This window comes from Medicago sativa, chromosome 4, assembly GCF_051527215.1.
Source record: "Medicago sativa cultivar Bolivia chromosome 4, Bolivia_mono, whole genome shotgun sequence".
NCBI lineage: Eukaryota > Viridiplantae > Streptophyta > Magnoliopsida > Fabales > Fabaceae > Medicago > Medicago sativa.
Window position 1 is genome coordinate 68,122,286 of NC_140752.1, and position 23,252 is coordinate 68,145,537.

The window sequence follows — 23,252 nt, forward strand, 5'->3', positions numbered from 1 at the left end:
TAGTTATATGAGTTGTCAGAATTGTTTTTCAAAAATTTGTTCAAAATTTATGTATGATAACAAGGAGTCTATAGACTAGAAGCCCTGTTGAAAATTTGATGCTTCCCTGAAAATATAAGAAATAAGATGCTTGCCTCATTTTAGAGTTCACAAACACACAAATTTTTTAAATCGACCATTTTCAATATTGACATCTACATTGATGGTGATGTGATACTCATCTTCACAGCCTATGCCAAAATAGCTTTTATCAGCTCCATTAAAAATAGTAATATATCAGTTTTACACACACAAGAGGGATAACTGTGATCTCAGAAAATTCAAAAAGAGGGATAAAAATGGGTGCACCTCCATCATTATCAATTCAACCTAACCAAAGTGACTAATTCCATCACAAGAAACAACTGGAGCATCCTGTTTCAGCTGCACTTCACAGGTCCTTCCTTCCATCGCTTACAGTCTCAATTTAAATTCTCGGGACAAAAAGTCGTCCCTGTGGGAAAAAATGAATCTCATCGAAGTAAGTTCAAAAATATCACAAAAGTATAGTTGATAAAAATCATGCTTTTTAAAGGAACTATGCATAAAATTGGAGTAAGTTCATGGTACACCAATATGTAAACGACAACTTTCTTCTCTTTACATACACAGATATCAAACCACGGCAGGGTGGAATAGTCTCAACATTCAGAAACAAGCATGTCAAAATAACTATTTAGTAGTGAATGAATATCTCAAATCGAAGTAAGTTCAAAAATATCACGAATGAATAGTTGATAAAAAAAACCATGCTTTTTAAAGGAACTATGCATAAAATTGGAGTAAGTTCATGGTAGGCCAATATGTACACGACAACTTTCTTCTCTTTATACACAGATATCAAACCACGGCAGGGTGGAATAGTCTCAACATTCAGAAATAAGCATGTCAAAATAACTATTTAGTAGTGAGTGAATATCTCAAACAATGTGAAGGAAAAAAAAAATCATACCCAAAAACATTCTTTAATGTAATTTTAAAGAAAAGGAATCATGCACATTCTTTAGCTACTCACAAGGTCAACACTTAAACTAACACATAGCATACATTGTTGTCTTTTTTTGTTTCTTTTGAAATAAAGCATACATACATTGCCATATACATAAACAAAGGTAAAGACGTCAACGTAATTACTAATTAGAGACTCCTTATCCTATGATAAGAATTCAATTTGATCTATAATATAGAGTTTAATGTCAAAGGTCCATTGAACTGATATAACTTATACACAACAACAAAAACTCAGTTAAACAATAAGGAGTACCTTTTCTCGCTTGTAGGATTCTCCTTCTTACTACGATTATCAACAGGGAAGTAAGGTGGTACAAGACTTCCAACACAAATCATAGCGTCACGCAAATTACGAATTTCTTGAACATAACTAACTTGTTTACTCTCCAAATCATACCAAAACAGATTCTCAGCATCTACCCTCAACAAAACCTTTTTTCCATCACTCGAATAACCTAAAAGCCTCAAAGATTCCAAAGGTAAATCATCGAAACACGATTGAACCACAGTAAAAAGTTTACACCAACTATCTCTACATCCATATTCTTTCATCACCCAAACATCAATTTTAGTATCTTTATAATCCACAGTCATACAAAGACACCCTCCTAAAACAGCAACACGAACTTCAAAACTCTTACCATTAACTTCTTCACCTATTTCATCAGGAAGAGGAACCTCATTGAAAGTCTCAAGTGTTAGGTCAAACGCGACAATTAAAGAAGGATGTAACCCACCAAGTTTCTTCTTGGTCATAATCCAGTGAATAGAATTCTCAACAAAAACCCCCAAATCGTATAAATGTTGAAGATCGTACGGCATAGCAGGAATTATCTTCCATGAGTTTGTTTTCAAGCTGAAGAGACTGACATGTGGATCATAAAAAGGGTTTTGTAGATCGAGCAAGTGAGATTCTAAGTAGTTTGTAATCACCGGTTAATTGATCGAAACCGAAGCCGTGAACACATAAGCAGCGACGGTTAGGGTTGTCAGGTTGGAGAATGTTAGGGATTGGAAGAGGGAGAAGAGGGATAATCCGATGTTTACGGGTGTAAGGGTTCCAGATTGTGATTTCGTTCATTACGCCGTGGTACATGGCGAGGAGGCCGTTACATGAACCGATAAGAGTAATGGCTCTGTTACCCTTGAAGCCGGTGAAAGGGTGGTTGAGTGGAAAAAGCATCATCGATGTGTTTGGATCAGAGAAATCATCATCAATTTCAATTTGGTAGATTTCGAAATTGATTCGATGGATTAAGGATCGATTGAGGGAATTTCTGAGGTGAAGATTGATGAATTTGTAGGAATCGATTAAGAATTTAAGTGATTTTGAAGTTGATCGGAATCGGAGAAGTGATTCTACAGGTAAGCGGGAGAAAATTTCGGTGAGAATTTCCGGTGGAAGTTCAGCCACCATTGTAAGGAAGGAATGAATGAAGGTTCTAGAGTTTAGGGTTTTTCATTTCTTTCCTTCTTAGGGGCTGTTTAGATACTCGTTTTATGACCTCAAACGTGAGTTTACAGAGGCAAACGCGATTTCACCATTTTTGTAGATGTTTGGATAACTGCAAACGCGCTTCAATCAATCGCGAATCTAGCTCCAAACTCACCTTTCCACAAAGCTAGAAATTGGAGCTTCTGCGTCCATTAAAATCAATTTTACAAAACCTCCAAATTTGTTTCCAACTATACCCTTGTTTTTTCTGCTGCGTTTTCACTGTTCTTGCTACAGTTCTGTTCTGGTCCAGTAGTAGTAACAACAGTGCAGTAGTAGCAGTAACAAAATGCAGAAAATACGCTGGCTGCAACAGAATGTGACAGAAATAATGAAGAAACACATAAACAGATGCAGCAATGCAATAAAAAAATTATGCGCATAAGACAAAGAACTCAGTAATATCCTTTAGTAATGTAAACAAGAACTCATCACTTTGCACAATGATACTATGACAAGAGTGACAAAGAAATCCATATAAGTTATCTTAGTAATGTAAACAAGCTAAGAAGCCAAGCCATCACACAAAATATTCACACAATCTATTATTATAAACTGACAAGGATCTATAGCAACATACTTGCTGTTTCTTAACAGTTATACTAATATATTCTATCTAGACTCTAGAGCCAACCAATGTGCATGAAAAACTTGTGCCCTGTTTTGTCCATAATGAGAACAGTGGTAAATGCATGAGGAAGAACAAAACCAATGAATTGAAGTGATATCCCTAGACCCTAGTGCAGAAAATTACCAAAGGCTTTAAATCTGACCCTGTCATAGCTTTGATTTCCTCCAAACTTTACCATTCAATCAAGATGTTACTCTACTAACAGTCAATTACATCACAAGATGTTACCGTTCTTCTTGGTCAAGTTCATTTTAAAATTTCAGAAACTACAAAGTGCACTGTCATTAGACAAAATAGACACAAAATAAACTAGACCTAGACCAAGCTAGAATTGTTATACATATTATGAACCATCTAAGTTTCAAGTTGTGTATCATTAATCAATGAAGAAGCCAACATGTAATTAAATCGTTCAATGAAACCAAAACAAAAGCATCTTAGTTTAAATAACAATTGAAAAAACATTCATTATTCATCGAAACCTATAAACTCGATTATTCATTGTTCAAAAGAATACTCGATTGTCTCAAACAAAATCCTCACATCCTATAAACTATATAGAAAAGCTTAAGTCAGTAAGGCTAATAGTTGACACGGTTAGCCTTGTTCATGATGACAAGTAGCAGCTAGGAGGATTTAGCACAATACTACACATTTGTTTTCACATATAAATACCTTGCTCTGATTCTGTTTTGGTACATAACACACACAAAAACACACACTCAAATCCATCCACATTTTCATTTCTCTGTTGAAACCTGAGTGTGTCATACACAAACACTACACAAACAACAGAAGCTAGGAGGATTTCTTGAACATAGCGTCACGCAAATTATAGCGTCACGCAAATTACGAATTTCTTGAACATAACTAACTTGTTTACTCTCCAAATCATACCAAAACAGATTCTCAGCATCTACCCTCAACAAAACCTTTTTTCCATCACTCGAATAACCTAAAAGCCTCAAAGATTCCAAAGGTAAATCATTGAAACACGATTGAGCCACGGTAAAAAGTTTACACCAACTATCTCTACATCCATATTCTTTCATCACCCAAACATCAATTTTAGTATCTTTATAATCCACAGTCATACAAAGACACCCTCCTAAAACAGCAACATGAACTTCAAAACTCTTACCATTAACTTCTTCACCTAGTTCATCAGGAAGAGGAACCTCATTGAAAGTCTCAAGTGTTAGGTCAAACGCGACAATTAAAGAAGGATGTAACCCACCAAGTTTCTTCTTGGTCATAATCCAGTGAATAGAATGCTCAACAAAAACCCCCAAATCGTATAAATGTTGAAGATCGTACGGCATAGCAGGAATTATCTTCCATGAGTTTGTTTTCAAGCTGAAGAGACTGACATGTGGATCATAAAAAGGGTTTTGTAGATCGAGCAAGTGAGAGATTCTAAGTAGTTTGTAATCACCGGTTAATTGATCGAAACCGAAGCCATGAACACATAAGCAGCGACGGTTAGGGTTGTCAGGTTGGAGAATGTTAGGGATTGGAAGAGGGAGAAGAGGGATAATCCGATGTTTACGGGTGTAAGGGTTCCAGATTGTGATTTCGTTCATTACGCGGTGGTACATGGCGAGGAGGCCGTTACATGAACCGATAAGAGTAATGGCTCTGTTACCCTTGAAGCCGGTAAAAGGGTGGTTGAGTGGAAAAAGCATCATCGATGTGTTTGGATCAGAGAAATCATCATCGATTTCAATTTGGTAGATTTCGAAATTGATTCGATGGATTAAGGATCGATTGAGGGAATTTCTGAGGTGAAGATTGATGAATTTGTAGGAATCGATTAAGAATTTAAGTGATTTTGAAGTTGATCGGAATCGGAGAAGTGATTCTACCGGTAAGCGGGAGAAAATTTCGGTGAGAATTTCCGGTGGAAGTTCAGCCGCCATTGTAAGGAAGGAATGAATGAAGGTTCTAGAGTTTAGGGTTTTTCATTTCTTTCCTTCTTAGGGGCTGTTTAGATACGCGTTTTATGACCTCAAACGTGAGTTTACAGAGTCAAACGCGATTTCACCATTTTTGTAGATGTTTGGATAACTGCAAACGCGCTTCAATCAATCGTGAATCTAGCTCCAAACTCACCTTTCCACAAAGCTAGAAATTGGAGCTTCTGCGTCCATTAAAATCAATTTTACAAAACCTCCAAATTTGTTTCCAACTATACCCTTGTTTTTTCTGCTGCGTTTTCACTGTTCTTGCTACAGTTCTGTTCTGGTCCAGTAGTAGTAACAACAGTGCAGTAGTAGCAGTAACAAAATGCAGAAAATACGCTGGCTGCAACAGAATGTGACAGAAATAATGAAGAAACGCATAAACAGATGCAGCAATGCAATAAAAAATTTATGCACATAAGACAAAGAACTCAGTAATATCCTTTAGTAATGTAAACAAGAACTCATCACTTTGCACAATGATACTATGACAAGATTGACAAAGAAATCCATATAAGTTATCTTAGTAATGTAAACAAGCTAAGAAGCCAAGCCATCACACAAAATATTCACACAATCTATTATTATAAACTGACAAGGATCTATAGCAACATACTTGCTGTTTCTTAACAGTTATACTAATATATTCTATCTAGACTCTAGAGCCAACCAATGTGCATGCAAAACTTGTGCCCTGTTTTGTCCATAATGAGAATAACGGTAAATGCATGAGGAAGAACAAAACCAATGAATTGAAGTGATATCCCTAGACCCTAGTGCAGAAAATTACCAAAGGCTTTAAATCTGACCCTGTCATAGCTTTGATTTCCTCCAAACTTTACCATTCAATCAAGATGTTACTCTACTAACAGTCAATTACATCACAAGATGTTACCCTTCTTCTTGGTCAAGTTCATTTTAAAATTTCAGAAACTACAAAGTGCACTGTCATTAGACAAAATAGACACAAAATAGACTAGACCTAGACCAAGCTAGAATTGTTATACATATTATGAACCATCTAAGTTTCAAGTTGTGTATCATTAATCAATGAAGAAGCCAACATGTAATTAAATCGTTCAATGAAACCAAAACAAAAGCATCTTAGTTTAAATAACAATTGAAAAAACATTCATTATTCATCGAAACCTATAAACTCGATTATTCATTGTTCAAAAGAATACTCGATTGTCTCAAACAAAATCCTCACATCCTATAAACTATATAGAAAAGCTTAAGTCAGTAAGGCTAATAGTTGACACGGTTAGCCTTGTTCATGATGACAAGTAGCAGCTAGGAGGATTTAGCACAATACTACACATTTGTTTTCACATATAAATACCTTGCTCTGATTCTGTTTTGGTACATAACACACACAAAAACACACACTCAAATCCATCCACATTTTCATTTATCTGTTGAAACCTGAGTGTGTCATACACAAACACACACAAACACTACACAAACAACAGAAGCTAGGAGGATTACATAATATGCTTTTTACCATACAAATTTTCTCAGCAATAATAGCATTGTATAATATATCATACCCACAAACTAATAAACAAAGCCAAAATCCAAATTCTAAAAACACAAATTAAGCATACCCAGAAACATGTCATAACAAGAAACTAAATTCCAAAAACCCAAATTAAGCATGCCCAGAAACTAATTTGTAAAAATCCAAAAACACAAATTAAGCATACCCAGAAACATGTCGTTCAAAAAAAGCATACCCAGAAACTAAAATAAAAAAACCCAAATTAAGTGTAGTCAGAAACTAATTTGTACCTTAGTTTGTTGAGATCGATTTCAGAAACCCAAAACGTGTTCTTCAGAAAATGAGAAAAGTTGAGGTCGATTTGGGTAGTTGAGAACGATTTAGAGTTGAGATTGATTAGGGTTCATCAATTTAGGGTTGAGATCAATTTAGGGTTCATCAATTTGGGAATATATTCATCGATTTAGGATTTTCATTTGGTTTCATTTGGTTCTCTTAAAAATAAGAGGTATTGTGTAATTGTGTTAGATGGTCATGGTTCGGTTCGGTTCGGTTTGGTTTGGATAACTGTGGTTATAAATGGTTCGGTTTGATTAATTAACTGTTATCAAAATAATGGTTCAGTTCATAAATTTGTGAAATGATTCAGTTATCAATTTAGGGTTCATCAATTTGGGAATATATTCATCGATTTAGGATTTTCATTTGGTTTCATTTGGTTCTCTTAAAAATAAGAGGTATTGTGTAATTGTGTTAGATGGTCATGGTTCGGTTCGGTTTGGTTTGGATAACTGTGGTTATAAATGGTTCGGTTTGATTAATTAACTGTTATCAAAATAATGGTTCAGTTCATAAATTTGTGAAATGATTCAGTTAATTTTGATATGGTTCGGTTCGGTTACTGGTTACTTTTGCCCACCCCTAGTTCTGGAGGTCAGGGGAAGACAAGAAAGAATCAGAAGAATTCTGCTCTTTACCCAATTGGATTTGCTCATTCTCAAAGTAAATGATCAAAATACCCCTGTTTGAGTTAACTCACACTAGTGTTAAATTTGCATGAGTTTAAGTCACGCAGAGATTTACGCAGGATTTACACTAGCGTGAGTTAACTCATGCTGAGATTTGCACTAGCGGGAGTTAACTCACGCAGGGGCATTTTGATCATTTACTTTGGAAATGAGCAAATCTATTTGGGTAAAGAGCATAATTCGAATCAGAATAAGGGAATAAGGCCCGTTCGATTTATTTTTGTGATAAACTCATTCAATTATCTCATAGATGCTTTTTTTTTAGGGATTTTTTTTTTCTTCTTTTGACACCCTTGATTTTTATATTATTATTATTAAAAATAATACAATGATACAATGATAAAAAAATTAATAATAACTCTTATAAACTAGGGTTAATTATGTTTCTAGTCCCTATAAAATAGTGACCTTGTAAGTTTAGTCCCTACTTAATTTTAATAGCATTTTTAGTCCCTATAAAAAAAATTTACTTATAATTTTAGTCCCTGCTAAAACAAAGTTTGATTAATTATCCTTAAACTCTTAAATTTTTGAACGATTTTTTTGAGACAAGATTAGAACACTATGAAAGGTTCGTTTACTAAAATTTAGAATTTTCTGACATGAAATGAATTAAATATGAATTTTTTAAAACGACAAAAGTTAAAGATAAAAAGTAATAAAATCTGAATGTAGAAATCAAATTTTGCAATAATTTTTTGCGGACGAACTTTTAGTAATGTTCTAAACATGTCTGCAAAAAATTGTTCAAAAATTTAAGAGTTTAAGCATAAATTAAACAAATTTGAATTGAGTAGGGACTAATACTCAGTGCAGAAAAACAAAATTAGGGACTAAAAATGCTATTAAAATTAAGTAGGGACTAAACTTACAAGGTCGCTATTTTATAGGGACTAGAAACATAATTAACCCTATAAACTAATATCATTTTAAAATGTATTTATGATTTTAAAAACTAATTATCAATTATCTAAAATGAGAATGAGATATTTAGTTTTAAATACAATTAAAGGATAATTTAGTTATTGTACATTCAAAATCAATTTTGATTCAAACTATCCAAACAACATCAACTCAAAAGAATCACTTTTAAGTCTGTGTATCCAAAGATAAATCAATTCACATCAAACTCACTTTTAACCAAAATCAATTCTCTCAAACTCAATTCTATCAAAATAAATTTTCTCCGCCGTCAAGCCAAACTTACTTAGATTCTTTTTTTGGTGGTGCATTCTTTTCTTACATGCTTTCTTCATTTATATGTTTTCTTTCTTTATTTTTCACGCTTGTATTTTATTCACCTTTATTTTAAAATCCGAAATGATTTTTCATTAAAATCCGAAAACTGCAGGGGCATTTTTGAAATGGGGGGCTTTGGTGAGGTAACAAACCATCACATTGCATCTTAGAATACATGTATAGAGAGAGACATAGACTAAACGAAAGTTATATAATAAATAAATTGAAGACGATGATTTTGTAAATGGCAGATGAAAAACAACTAAAAAAACCACATCTCTATGGTACAAAATCCTAAAAAAAAAAAAGAAAGTTTAATTAACGTAAATGGTCCCTATAAATATTGAGGGACTAAAATGTCAAAGTTATATTTAGTTGAATGTGAAAAAATTTCGTCAATATTTTTTATTCCTATGTTAAAGGAAAATGTCAGGCACTAAAAGAGTGAATTTATCGTGCAGAGACTAAAAGTTAACTTCTGAATATTTACAGGGACCATTTATTTAATTGATCCAAAAATGAATATTGATAAAATATATTTGTCCAAAAAAGATGTACCATACACACCATATAATCAAATAACCACACCTTTCAACCAAACTTTTAAAAAAAATAACAATAATAATAATAATAATAATAATAATTATCATTATTATTATTATCATCATTTTTTAACAAAATTATTATCAGTATTATCACATTCCCTTAATTAATGGATAGTGGAAGGAGTTACAAAGCTCACTCAATTATCAGTTACATATTTAAGAATGAACATATGTAAATGTAAATATTTAGTAATAAATAGATGGAAAATAGAGAAAAAGAAAAGAGAGTCACACGGAGAATGCTTAGAAAATTAGTTAGAAAGGGGGGCATTGGTGAGTTGACATGTAAGCAAAGTATAGAGATAATATGAGTAAATGAACCGCCTCTCTTAAATATCCTTCATTTAATTCATTCTTAGTTGATATGGGTTTAACTACTTACATTTGAATTTTAACATTCGAGTCTAAGACTCGTATATATCAAGCACAGTAAACCATTTTTGGGACTAAAACTCTAAAACATGAAAAGAGAATCATTTGAAACACCTTCCTCCATAAAGAAATTTCAGTATTTCAATTAAAATCTTGGGACTAACAGCAGAAAAAAATTTAGAAAAAAAATACAATTGATAAGTTTGCAACAAATTGATTTGGGATCTAAAGTGTCAAAATGAAATGGAATAACAGAAGAATAAACAATATTAAGAGAAAAAAGTTAGAAGCCAATTTCATTGATTCATTGACATGACATAATTACAAAACATTCATTCAAATTTATACAACTAGTGATTAAGGACATTGAGAAGGGAAACTCTAATCTTAATAAAGCGTTTAAAAAGAGCTTCAAGTGCTTCCACAAACCCTTGAACAACAGACTCCAAATTTTCCAATTGGTTCTGCAAATGATTGACATTATCTGATTTTCTTGCGACATTAAACACAAAAGACTGCAATGCAGCATCAACATTAGAAAACTCGTTGATATCAGCTTCTTGTGTAGAAGAAACCTTCTTGTTCTGCATCATAAGCTTTGAAACCAAGGACCAATAATTACTTGGTTTCGATTGCGCCGGTCCAGATATAAAGATTAAAAGTGACTCCAACATTGAAACAGTGATCACTTCCACGTCTCTTAACAAACTAACCAAAGTCACTTTTTCATGATCCTTATTGTTGCTAGGAGATAATAGTTTTCCTTTACCTTTCTTCACATTAGCCTTCAAATTCTCCAAAGCTTTGAGGATTGCTTTCTTTACTACCTTCCTAGAAGCCAAGAATTTTCTCACCTCGGCCGTCACCTCCATTTCGCCTCCTCTTTTTCTTCGCATAATCGATTGAAGTTCGCGTGCACATTCCTTCGTATGAATTAGAGAATCCTTTGCTACAGAACACACATCTAGGAGCCTTAAAGATCCGTCTAAAAGCTCATCGGTCCATTTCTCTTGACGTGCGTGGACAAGGACTTGTTGAGTAAGAGGTAGCAATACCAAACTTTCGACGCAATCATGTAAAGCTTGTAGATCGGTTAGTTTTTTACCGAACAACGATGAAGAGTTGATTGCGTCGAAAGGCTCTAAATTTGCCAAGTGTTGATTGCATTGTAGAATGAGAGGGTGTGGTTTCGATGGCAAGCTTTTCGAGCGAGGTTGGTGATGTGATGTTGGACTAATAGGAATGGTAGTAGCCATTGATTTTACAACAGAAGAGAACAAAAGCTCTTTTTTTTTGAATTTGGATCTACCTTTCAGATTACTTCAATATATATTGAGAGTTGAAGAGACATAAGGAATCAAATAGTAACAAAAATCCATAAGGGCTAACTGATTTAGATTCAGATCTATGAAAAATCTCAGCAGTGTTAATACAATGTCTCTTGCATAGGAACACTACAGCTCAGTACTTAATATCTTTGTCACTTAGCACACGTTTGCACTGAGGTAATCAAAATCAACCATATTGGTGTGCTAATGCAATTAATGCAAGTAATAAAATTAACTTTTGGAAATAAAATCACTTTTGTTGTGTTATAAATGAAGTATATAGTACAGAATATACAGATTGAATTAGTTGTACATATTACTAGCAAGTTCTGTGCAGTCTTTCCTAAACCAAGGGAAGTAATAATTAATAAATATACACTTACATTATAGGAAGACAAGAATCACGTTGTTCATTGAATTTTTAGATACATAAAATAAAAGAACATGTGCAGGTACTTAATTTTGACAATTTTTAATCATCAACTTACCTAACTAGACTTGTTATCTTGACAGCAGTGTGGATTCAAATTGACTTTGAATCCCATGTGGGCATGACAATAATTGATGTGGAGAAGTTTATAATTGCCGATGCTACTCCACCTCCTTGCTTTCCTCTATCATTTTTGTTGTGTTACTTTTTTTTTATAAAATTTTGTTTATGTTATTTTATTACATATGTGAGAAATAATACATTATTAAGATATTCCCTAAGTACATTATTAAGATATCTAGTCAAAAAAAGCTTTATTAAGATATAGTTTCATTAAAGAAAATACAAAAAGCGTTTGGGCCAGAAACAAAAAGAAAATACAAAAAGCCATTCAATTTTGGTTGGCAATTTGGAATCTCATGTTGTTCAAACATTTCAATGAAAAAAAGGTTTACTTATGCCTTATCTTTCTTTTATTGGTAATGTTATCTTTCTTTTTTCAGGATCTGCCCATGTGTTTGAGTAAATGGTCTTGTGAGAATCTTTGAAAAAAATAGGAATCAAAACATAGCCATACTTTCTATTACCCCTGTCTTAGTTATAAGAAAATAAAAATGAAGTACTTGCTAGTCAACTCCAAATTTAATTAACATTTAACAACTTTTTGGCAAGATCTTTTTCTGGACAAATTTACCCCTAATAACTCTATTTTTTTCAAATTAAAATTAAAATTCAAAAATACACCATTACTTTGAACTTTAAAAATGACAAATAAAAATATAACAGAAACTTCTAAAAAAATGACACGTAAAAAGAAAGGAACGGGGGAGTATTTCAATTCAATTTATACCTTTTTTTTGTATTATTTTTTTTACTTTATTTTAAGATTTATGGTTACAAGAAACTTATGTCCAATTTACTTTGTGAAACTGTTTTCTATTTTTGTTTTTCAACATTTGTGTTAATTTTACTTGTTAATATAATGAGATATGAGACTCTTTGGACATGTTTGGTGTTAGGATAAGAGACAAGATAGAATTGATGTATCATATCTTGTATGAATTCAGTGTTTGCTGAAATTTATCATATCATGCATCTCTGGTTAAAATTCTTATCCAAAATATGACTTGGGTTACAAACCAGCAGGATAATATAAGAAAATAATTTATTGATTTACCCCTATAAAATATAAAATTGAAATCTATAAAAATTAAATAAAAAATATTTTTATTAAATTGAAAAATAAAAATGCTAATAATTAATTTTTAATAATGTGTATTTGTTTCTCTGTTAAAAATGTGTATGATTTGTCACAAAGGTGATTTTGTAATTTATTTAATCTAAACAATTAAAAACATATTAAACATTACAAAAATATGAATTTTAATGTAAATTTTTTAATGACTTTTTTCTTGCAAGGATAGTTTTGTCATTTACGCATACATTTATTTAGCTTATCTAACATATACATTATAATTTTATCAACAAAAGTTTAATAGAATTATTTAGTTTAATCATGATTTCTTTTTTTAAAAATGAAATCGTTTATTTAAGAGTGTCAATGATTTTTTTTAAAAAAATATATTTATTTAGTGTTTTGTGCTAGTAATTTATAAAATTTTAAATATTACAAATTAATTTGTAAAAATATGAGCAAGAGAAAAGACGAAAAGATAAAACGATGATATCATTTTTTTAATCATGTGTGCACCAAACACATGGTAGGATAAATGTTTATATTGTCTTTTTTTTTTTTTGAAAGGAAATGTTTATATTGTCATATCCTATTATATTCTTATCTTATCATGTGCACCAAACAAGCCCTTAAAATGAACAATTGTGTGCATTTTTTTAAAACAATTAAAATACGAAAATAATTATTTTCTTTAGTTTCGTAAAGCATCCTCTCTGGCTAGTATTTCACCTTCTCTCCATCATAATGGTTCATATTTAAGGGTCCCATATCTTTTTATTAGTAAGTTGTTTAAAAAAAATGGAGAAGGAAAAATTAATAACAACGGTGACACTAGTGATCATTGTACAACTGCCTCATTGTGAGATTTAAATCTTCTCCCTACGGATTAAAATGAACATATTTTAAAAAATGAAAATAGAAATTTACATATTTCTCACTCAAGTGGATGGATTTGAGTACTTTTGGGTTAAAATTTAAAATGGCTTAAATATGCAAACCGTCCCTGTAATTTGGGTGAGTTTTGATTTTCGTCCTTGTAAATTTTTTTTTTTTTAAAAACATCCATGTAAATTTTTTTTTGTTTTAAAAAGGTCCCTGGCCCCACTTTTTTGCTGACATGGGATGGCATTGGCCACATGGCAGTTGCTGACTGTGCAACTTTTGCCACGTGGCCCTGATGTGGCAGTCCACGTCATTAAAAATTTAAATTTTTTAAAAAAAATCTGAAAATTATTTTTTTAAATTAAAAAACTGAAAATAAATAAAAAAATATTAAAAAATTCCAATTTTTTTTTTTGAAATATGAAGAAAAAAAATTGGAAATTAGTGTTTTTTAAATCTAGAAATAAATTTTTGAAAAAAAAAATTTAAAATTATATAATCTCAAAATTTATAACTTTTGAAAATATAATTTTTAGTATTTTCGAAAATAAATGTAATATATAATTTTCAAAATTTTAAAAAAAATGAAATTTTGAAAATTTAATTTTCAGTTTTTTTCCCATTTTTTTATGATTTTTAGATTTATTTTCAGATTTTTAAAATTTTAATTTTTTTCTTCAGAATTTCGAAAAAATATTTTTTAATTAAATATCAAAAATTTAATTTTCAGTTTCTTTATGATTTTTAATATTATTTTCACATTTTTTTAATTCAAAAAAAAATTCAGAATTTTGAAGAAAAAAATTTAATTGAAAATCGAAAATTTAATTTTCTGTTTTTTTTCTTTCCGTTTTTTAATTTTTTTATGATTTTTAAATCTTTTTTCGGATTTTTTAATTTAAAAAAAGAATTTTTAGAATTTTGGAAAAAAATAAACAAAATTTAATTATGTGGCATGCCACGTCAGCGCCACGTGGCAAAAGTTGCACAGTCAGCAACTGCCACGTGGCCAAACCCATGCCACTTCAGCTGAATAGTGGGGCCAGGGACCTTTTTAAAACAAAAACAAAATTTACAGGGATGTTTTTAAATTTTTTTTTTTTACAAGGACGTAAATCAAAACTCGCCCAAATTACAGGGACGGTTTGCATATTTAAGCCATTTAAAATTAATTTCTTGATTGATATTCCTGAATCTTGACTAATTGATTTTTCTATCTTATAAATACAACTAGTGATAGTGTTGTTAAAAATAAAAATAAAAAAGTGCTATGAATTTGATTGGAAGTCATTTTAACCATGGTTTCATTTTCACTTTTTTACATTTTTTATCTATTCAATTAAGTAAAATTAATTCTCATAGAGGCTAGCATTTGCAAAAAGAAGTAAAAATAAAATAAAGCTGAATAATGGGGTATAATGAAACTTTGACAAGAATGAAAAGAAACAGATATAGAGTAGCTAGAATTTGATCCTTGTATGATATGATATTTAGTAACAGAACAAGTTTTAATTACATTTATGTACAACTATGTCAACAAAATTGAGTATTTAGACTTTTTCACTCCCAACTATTGGCTAAAGATATTAAGAAGTGAAACTCTTGTTCTAATGAGTTGCCTTGAAAGTATCTCAACACCTACTTCTAAATCCTCAATGCAAATCTCCAAATTTTTCATATGACTACAAATATTCTCAACAGATAAAACCTTATGACTAATGAGAGATTGCAGAGTTGCATCCACCTTTACAAATTCATTTGTGTCTGATTCTTGAGAATCATTACAACTCACTCTTGTTGATTGCATCAACTTAGAGATTGTTGACCATCTTCCTTTCATTGATTGTCTCTTGGAGTCAGATATAAACAACAATAATGATTCTAAGGATCTCACAGTTTCTGCTTCTGCTTCTTTTAAGATAGAAATAGAACAAATGTCATTGTCTTTGCTTGTAGAAGAAGCAATCAACTCATTTTTTATCACTTTCAAATTTCTTAAGGCCTTTTGAATTACCTTCTTCATATTTTTCCTAGATGCTAAATATTTTTCAACCTCAACATTGAATTCAACTCCACCTCCTTTCCTTCTAATAACTGATTGAACCACATGCATGTTTTGTTTTGATCTCAAAAGACAATCTTGGACTATGCTACAAATATCCAAAAGCCTCAAAGACCCTTCTAATAATTCATCAACCGATTTCTTTTCACTGAATTCAAGTGTCAAGTTTTGTTGAGTAGTTGTCAATTGTAGCAATTTTGCAGCACAATCATACAAATCCTGCAAACCACTTAATTTGTAACTTATTGAAGATGATGACAAAGAGGTTGTGCTGGCTTCAGAATCTTGCAACCTTTGCAAATTCTCATGGAATTGTGGTACAATAGGGTGAGGTGCAGATGGTAAACTGTTGCACCTGATATGCATAGAGTTCTTCGTGTTTGCTTCCATTTGTTTTTTATTGGATAACAAAATAAAGGGCTGCAAGACTAGGAGAATATATAAATGCACAATTTGTTCTGAAGTTTGAATTTAAATGTGGTTGGCATATGCTTCATATATAGCATAAGAATTGAAGGAGACAGGTACAATATTTTATTTCCTTGATGTCATTTAGTTGGCAAGCAATTATATGATCATAATTTGAATCTAAAATCTTGCATGGTATTGTGTATTCAGTGCTTCCTACTAATAGGTCTCCCAACTCAACACTATCATTTTTATCTTTGGAATCACATGGTTGTTTGCAAAATGGAATCTTTGCAGGTTGCTTCTATAAAATATATTCAAAATTTATGGTTCATGCATTGTATTGGAAGCCTTTGTCAAACCTTAAACAGCATTCAGTCTGCAAACTTGTCTGCTGGTGCCATAGAGGTTTTTAACGGGTGTACGGTAAAGGTGTATACACATAACAAACAGGACACTGGCACCATACAGTGTCTTTTTATAAGGAATATGCTAGGTAGGGAAGTTTGCAAATACCAAAGTTTTTAGGAATAATGTCATTAAGCGTGGTAGAAAACTACTAAAGTTTTTGCAGTCACCGTGATTTGCTGCGTGACTCCACGACTCCCACCTGAATTTTACCCTGTTGATTGATTGCTAACTACATTCCTCTCGCTGCCTTCTCCCTATGCGGCTGGGAGTGGGACATTGTTTGAGCTAGGTATAGAAGCGCTGGCCACAGTTGCTGCTGCGATGGACGTAGGAGTCACATTGTGTGCATAAGCGAGTCTTCGTACTGGACTGCATACCATTCTCTGTTGATTCCAACACTACCAACCATAACCTCATTCAAATCAATGTCAACACACACTCTGGAAAACCTTCCAACACACATCAATTGTAGGCGTAAATAGACAGAGAGATAGTGATCAAAATATCTTCCAAGGACTCCAATGATCACTTTTGTTCTATCCTCTTCACTATCAAACTTGACCACATAGAAACCATTGCCAATTCACCATTTGGTTTTTCATGGTGTGGAATTCTAGCTCTGCCTAGTAATTTAACAACGAATACATCTTCCCAAGGTACACTCAACTCATCAATGACTTTTTTTTCCAAGATCTTGCATAGGAAATATTTTGTTACCTTGGACATGTTCGATCCACACAAGTTTTTGCACATACAGATCAACTTGAGTTCCGCGTCTTTCTGGTGACGGTGATTCAGTTGGTATCTCTGGTGATGTTGGTTGCGGACTGGATGCCATGGTGAGGGGAGGGGAGCGATAAAACCCTAAACTCTAGCTATTTTTTTCCTGGATGTCATATACACTAAGACCATAAAACATGTAGCATATATTTTTTAAAGATGAGTGTTATAGACACTCTTTTCTAACATTCAATCTCTTATTGGGTGAAACTCATGTGAGTTTCACGCTTTAGAAATAAACCCCACATAAAATGGTGAGATTCGCATGAATTTCATGGAATAAAAGAGTTGGTGTTAGAGAGGGGGTTAGAAAGAGAGTGCTTCGAGCACTTCTCATTTTTGAAATGTTGCTTCTCTTTGATTCCTGGTGGGTTGTTGATCTTCTCACTTCCCTTTTTAAAATTTAAGGTACTCCCTCCGATCTCATGTCATAAGAAAAAAAATATTTTGCATTTTTGGAATGAAAACTAGTTGATCTCTTTTTTTTTTCTCAAAACATTTAAAAATAATAGTTGTACTGCTTAAATTGACCCAAATGAAAACTTATTCTATGAGAATAAAGTGTACCAAAAAATAAAATCTAAATTAATTATGTTAGAACAAACTAAATTTTGCAGTCTCCTTGATTCCCAACATGACTCAACAATATTCTCCTGAATTTTCTCCTATTGATTGAGTGGTTACTTTTTTCTCCCCCTAACAAAAATACAATTTATCGACGTCTCCATATGCTGGGATGATATGCAAGTCTTTGTCTTCGTATTGGAGCCAATACCATTCTCCGTTGATTCCAACTTTACCAACCACGTGATCTCGAAAAGCAATGTCAACACACACTCTAGCAAATTTTCCACGTTCAACTCGCAAAGTATGAAAATCAACCTTAACCGGTTTTCCTATAGTCGATGCAAGAGCCCACAAAAAACTCTCATCATAATACACAAAGTTTAGGGATTGAATTCTCACCCAAACCATGGTTGTGTCTCGGTACAAACTATTTGCATTAAAGTCAGACGTCCATTGACGAACCATGAGATAGTGATTACATATCTTCCAAGGAACTCCATCGATCACCTTTGTTTTACCATCTTCGCTATTAAACTTGACCATGAAGAAATCGTTTCCGATTTCCATCATATCAAATTTACCTGCTAAGTTCCAAGTAGTCCCCAAATTGCTTTTCATGTTGTCAAATCCTATCGCTTCACCTAACAATTTAACCGCCAATGCATCATTCCAAGGTACACTCAATTCATCGATAACTTTTTTCTCAACATGCAGCATAGGAAAAAGTTTATTATCTTGTTCGACATGTTCAATCGTCACCAGTTTTTGAGCTATCAGATCAACCTTTTCACGCATCACAGGTGCTTGAGCGCTGCCCAAGACTTTATCTCTAAACGACACCATGGTGTTCCCCGTGGTCTCCTTATCTATCAGTTTTGAACTATCAGATCAACATTTTCATGGTTTGCATCATTCTGTTACACTAGAGTAAGATGGGTACATACATTATACATTGATGATTAATATTGAAATTTGTAGCTAGTGATCATGATTAATTACTTTTATCAGTCACATAAAATAATGTCACCTCACTCATGTCACGAACACATAATTCATAACCTATTCCATGGCATGACCACTATTCTATTTTGAAACTATTTTTGGTGAAAATATTCCAAAATTGATGTCCAATTTTAGCAGTAGCTACATTAAATCACAGCCACATATATACATGGCAAAACTATGACCAAGTAGCTTACTTCTTATTAGTCCTTATACGCTGACTGTTTCCTTGGCCGTTTATTTTGGTATGTAAAGACCAAACAAAGCTCTCATGGTTTCTCTAACTTAATTTAAACCAAATTATATAGAAAAGAAATTAAAAAAATCAACAAACACATAAGAATCTGATCTACTATTCTGTTTCTTTAGGTTCTGATTCTTGAGCTAATTAATTAATTAATTAATAATAATAATAATAATAATAATAATAATAATAATAATAATAATAATAATAATAATAATAATAATAATAATATAATAATAAAAAATGATGATGATGACTACAAATGAATAAAAATTGTCTAGGGAATTCAAAGTTCTTGATTTTGTAGTGACTATAAACATGTTTAAAACCCTCAATTCTATTTACTTACTAATAAAATTTATGTAGCACCAACATGTCAAGTTGAAGCTGTGTCAGACTGTTTGACGGTCTACGACACATTAACACAAATGTTTGTATACAATCAATTTTATTTTCTCAAATTATTATCGGTCTTTACGTATTGGTATTGGTATCGGTGTCTATGTCAATACTTATAGATGGACATGTATCATCTTATAATTTAGTTTTCCACCATAAATCTTTCCAAATGCTCATTGAATTGTGGTGCATTAGTTTTAGGTGAAGAAGGTAAATTATTGCGTCCAATTTGCAGAGTTCTTTGTGTTTGCTTCCATTGTTTTTTGTCATATGACACAATAGAGGGATAATGGAGTAGGAGAAAATATCCAAAATTTGTTTTAAAGTTTGAATTTGTGTTGGAATTTTCTTCATATATAGCAAAAGAATAGAGGAAGACAAGTACAAATTTGTTTTCCTTGATGTCATTAAGTTGGCAGGCAATTCTATCATCTTGATTTGAATATAAGATTTTGCATGGTATAATTGTTTATTCAGTGCTTCCTACTCACAAGATCTCCCAACTTAACACCAACATTTTTATCTTTGGAATCACAAGGTGTTATGAATGGAATCTTTTCAGGTTGATGATATAAAAGAAATTAAAAAGTTATGGTTCGTGCATTTTGTTGGAAGCCTTTGTCTAATATTAAACAGCATTCAGTCTACAAACTTGTCTGCTGGCACCATATAGTTTATTTAAAGGGTGTAAGGTAAAAGTATACACATCACAAACAGGATGCTGGTAAGCACCATACATTTTATTATGAAAATTGGAAATTGCTTGGTAGGGAAGTTTGCAAATACCAATGCCATTAGGTAAGTATGCAACATAAAATTTGAACATTATTCTTATCTATAGTCCAAGAGACCAGAAAACATGTAGCATATATTTTTGATATGATGCTTACTTCTCTATGATTCATGGGGTTGGTTGTTAATCTTCTTACTTATCATTGTAAAATCACAAGCTACTCCTCTAGTCTCATATATAAGTAAAAATAATACTACTTCGCACCATTCAAGTAAAGCAGTTGATTCGTCAAAAATAAAAAAGAAATGCAGTTGATAATATTTAATTTTTCCAAAAGAAAAAAAATATGTGATTGTATTTCCTAAATTCACCGTCATGGACATTTATTCCATGAGAAGCAAAGTGTTCTTGGAAAAATAAAACCTAAATCGATTACAAGGTATTTTTAGTGTTTGCCGCATTCCTCTAGCCTCCTTCTCCCTCTGTGGCTGGGATAGTGTTTGTGCTAGATCTAGGAGTGCAGTGCAGCGCTTGAGAGCATGGTCATAGGAGCGACATTGTATGCATAAACTTTCATATTGGACTTGATACCATTTTCCATTGATTCCAACTTTGCTTACCACCAGCTCATTCAAATCAATTTCAACTCACTCTTGCAAATCTTCCGTGTTCCATCTGCGAGTATGAAGATCAGCCTTGACCGGGATTCCTATGGGCTATGGCTGATGCAAGAGCCCACAGAATACTCTCATCATGATAGACAAGGTTTAGGCTAGGAATTCTCACCCAAACCAATGGTTTTGTCGATGGTTGATGTTGCTGCATTGAAGGTGGCTGTCCATTGACGAATTGAGAGATAGTGATCAAATATCTTCCAAGGGAACCACGAAAAATCTATGTTTACAATCTTGTTTACAAACATAGACCTTGCTACAAATATGATATCATTTTATGCCTTTTTTTTTTAATATGACATCATGTTTACAAGAAACTTACATATTCCTTATGCAAGTCGATGTATTTGGGAACTCACATATTTCTCTTGGCCGTGATTGAAGATGTTGAGAAGGGAAACTCTGGTTCTAATTAGTAATTACCGCTAGCGTCAATGGTTGATAGCTATGTAACATCAACATTTTAGATTATCAGTGTATATGTGTTCACGTGTTAAGTGTCGTGTCCGGTATTTGTGTCCAAGATTCGCATATGCATACTCCTCTTAGGAGTGATTTTTACCTTATATATGGATGGATCCAAGGTTAAGGGTGCAATATCACAAAGTAATGTGAGAGAGACTTTAAAAGAAAAACAATACAAATTTCAATTGAAAATGAGACTTTGAAAAATGGTCAAGACTTTGAAATAAAAATTTTACAATTATACATTCATGTCATTTGATGAAATTTTACCATCAAAATAACAGGTACATAGCACATTATCTACAATTGTATTATACAGAAAAGATGCAATATATGTTGCAAAATTCTAATGCATCTGTTTCATAATTCACTCAACTAGTGATTAAGGATGTTGAGAAGGGCAACTCTGATTTTAATCAAACGCCTAAACAATGATTCAAGACCTTCTTCAAGATCTTGTATGCATGATCCTAAATTTACCAACTTATTTTGCAAATTTTCAATGTCACATGACTTGCTTCCCATGTTGAATGCAAAGAATTCCAAAGCAGTGTCCACTTTTGCAAACTCATTCTCATCTTCACCTTGTGATGATGAGTTTGATACCTTTTTGCTATTCATTAGCTTTGAAACCAAAGACCAACTACTTCTCTTTGATTGTGTTCCACACATAAAAATCAACAATGATTCAAATAAAGAAAATGTAATCATTTCAACCTCTTTCAATAAACTAACTGTTGCCACAGTTTGATAGTCTTTGTTGCTATTGATACATAAACTGCATTTATTTGCATTACCTTTCAAATTTTCCAATGCTTTGAAAATAGCCTTTCTCACCACTTTCCTTGATGTCAAGAATTTCTTAACCTCTATTGTAACCTCGCCTTCACCTCCTCTCCTTCTTCTTATAATCGATTGAAGTTCACGCGCACACTCTTTCGTGTGAAGTAGCGCGTCTTTTGTTGCCGTGCATGTATCTAGAAGCCTTAATGAGCCTTCCAAAAACTCATCAACCCATTTCTCTTGGCTTTGTTTGACAAATGCTTCTTGTGTTAAAGGTAGTTGAACCAATTTTTCAATGCATATATGCAAATCTTGAAGGATGTTTAGTTTGTGGCTAAGGAGTAAAGAGGAGGAGGTGGAATCAGAATTACTATTAGTACCCCCTAATCTAGCTAAATGTTCATTGCATTGTAGAATTATAGGGTGTGGTTTAGAAGGTAAACTATTAGAACGAGCATGGTTATGATGAGATTTAGAGTTCAATGAAGAAAATTCCATTTTTTCACAAGAAAAAAAGTGTTAACTGCTAAGGTTGAATATGTGCAATTGAGTTGCTAATTTGCTATCTTTCCTAGGAAATTGATCAATATATAAGGGATACGAGACATTAGGAATCTTATCTTAAAAATTTATATTTAAAAGTTTAATTATAAAGATTGATCTTGACATTTATCAGATTTGTTAGTTATAATGTCTCCCCCACCATATCCTTACAACTCATACCACTGTTTTTTTTATTACTTGTTTATTTTCTAATGATTTTTTAACCATGTTTGGGCCATTTTTTTATGGTTCATTGTATCTTTATTATACATCACACGAGGGACATTGACATTTTCTCTGGTGGTTGCTATTGACATTAATTATATCTTGTCTTTTGTAGAAAATTATTTTATCAACACATCATATTCATAGATGCAGGTACTAGCTAGCAAAACTCCAGCTTAACTGGCATATGCACCTCTTGGTAATCAATGTTGACTACTTGCCAATGATTATGCTATTAA

The 23,252-nt window shown here is 32.4% G+C and overlaps 5 protein-coding genes and 1 pseudogene across 6 annotated transcripts; all 6 read right to left on the reverse strand.

The window, feature by feature from the left end:
- Nucleotides 1-233: 233 nt before the first annotated feature.
- Nucleotides 234-2,822, reverse strand: LOC146931085 (F-box protein CPR1-like; annotated as a pseudogene). The gene is made up of 2 exons (XR_015006594.1): nt 1,304-2,822; nt 234-493 (listed from the first exon to the last, which is right to left on the reverse strand). The product of XR_015006594.1 is annotated as an F-box protein CPR1-like (transcript).
- Nucleotides 2,680-7,182, reverse strand: LOC146931086 (F-box protein CPR1-like). The gene is made up of 2 exons (XM_085702568.1): nt 6,929-7,182; nt 2,680-5,480 (listed from the first exon to the last, which is right to left on the reverse strand). Exon 2 carries the CDS (start codon nt 5,093-5,095, stop codon nt 3,944-3,946), a length of 1,152 nt encoding a protein of 383 aa, XP_085558694.1. The 5' UTR covers nt 5,096-5,480; nt 6,929-7,182; the 3' UTR covers nt 2,680-3,943.
- A 2,969-nt stretch (nt 7,183-10,151) lies between these two features.
- Nucleotides 10,152-11,328, reverse strand: LOC146931087 (uncharacterized). Its single transcript, XM_085702569.1, has one exon. The coding sequence runs from the start codon at nt 11,136-11,138 to the stop codon at nt 10,233-10,235; it is 906 nt and encodes a 301-aa protein (XP_085558695.1). The 5' UTR covers nt 11,139-11,328; the 3' UTR covers nt 10,152-10,232.
- Nucleotides 11,329-15,174: 3,846 nt separating this feature from the next.
- On the reverse strand, nt 15,175-19,050 carry LOC146931088 (uncharacterized). Its single transcript, XM_085702571.1, has one exon. The coding sequence runs from the start codon at nt 16,167-16,169 to the stop codon at nt 15,288-15,290; it is 882 nt and encodes a 293-aa protein (XP_085558697.1). The 5' UTR covers nt 16,170-19,050; the 3' UTR covers nt 15,175-15,287.
- Nucleotides 18,075-18,788, reverse strand: LOC146931089 (uncharacterized). The gene has a single exon (XM_085707635.1). It carries the CDS (start codon nt 18,786-18,788, stop codon nt 18,075-18,077), a length of 714 nt encoding a protein of 237 aa, XP_085563761.1.
- Nucleotides 19,051-21,660: 2,610 nt separating the features above from the next.
- Nucleotides 21,661-22,830, reverse strand: LOC146931090 (uncharacterized). Its single transcript, XM_085702572.1, has one exon. The coding sequence runs from the start codon at nt 22,741-22,743 to the stop codon at nt 21,838-21,840; it is 906 nt and encodes a 301-aa protein (XP_085558698.1). The 5' UTR covers nt 22,744-22,830; the 3' UTR covers nt 21,661-21,837.
- Nucleotides 22,831-23,252: the final 422 nt, after the last annotated feature.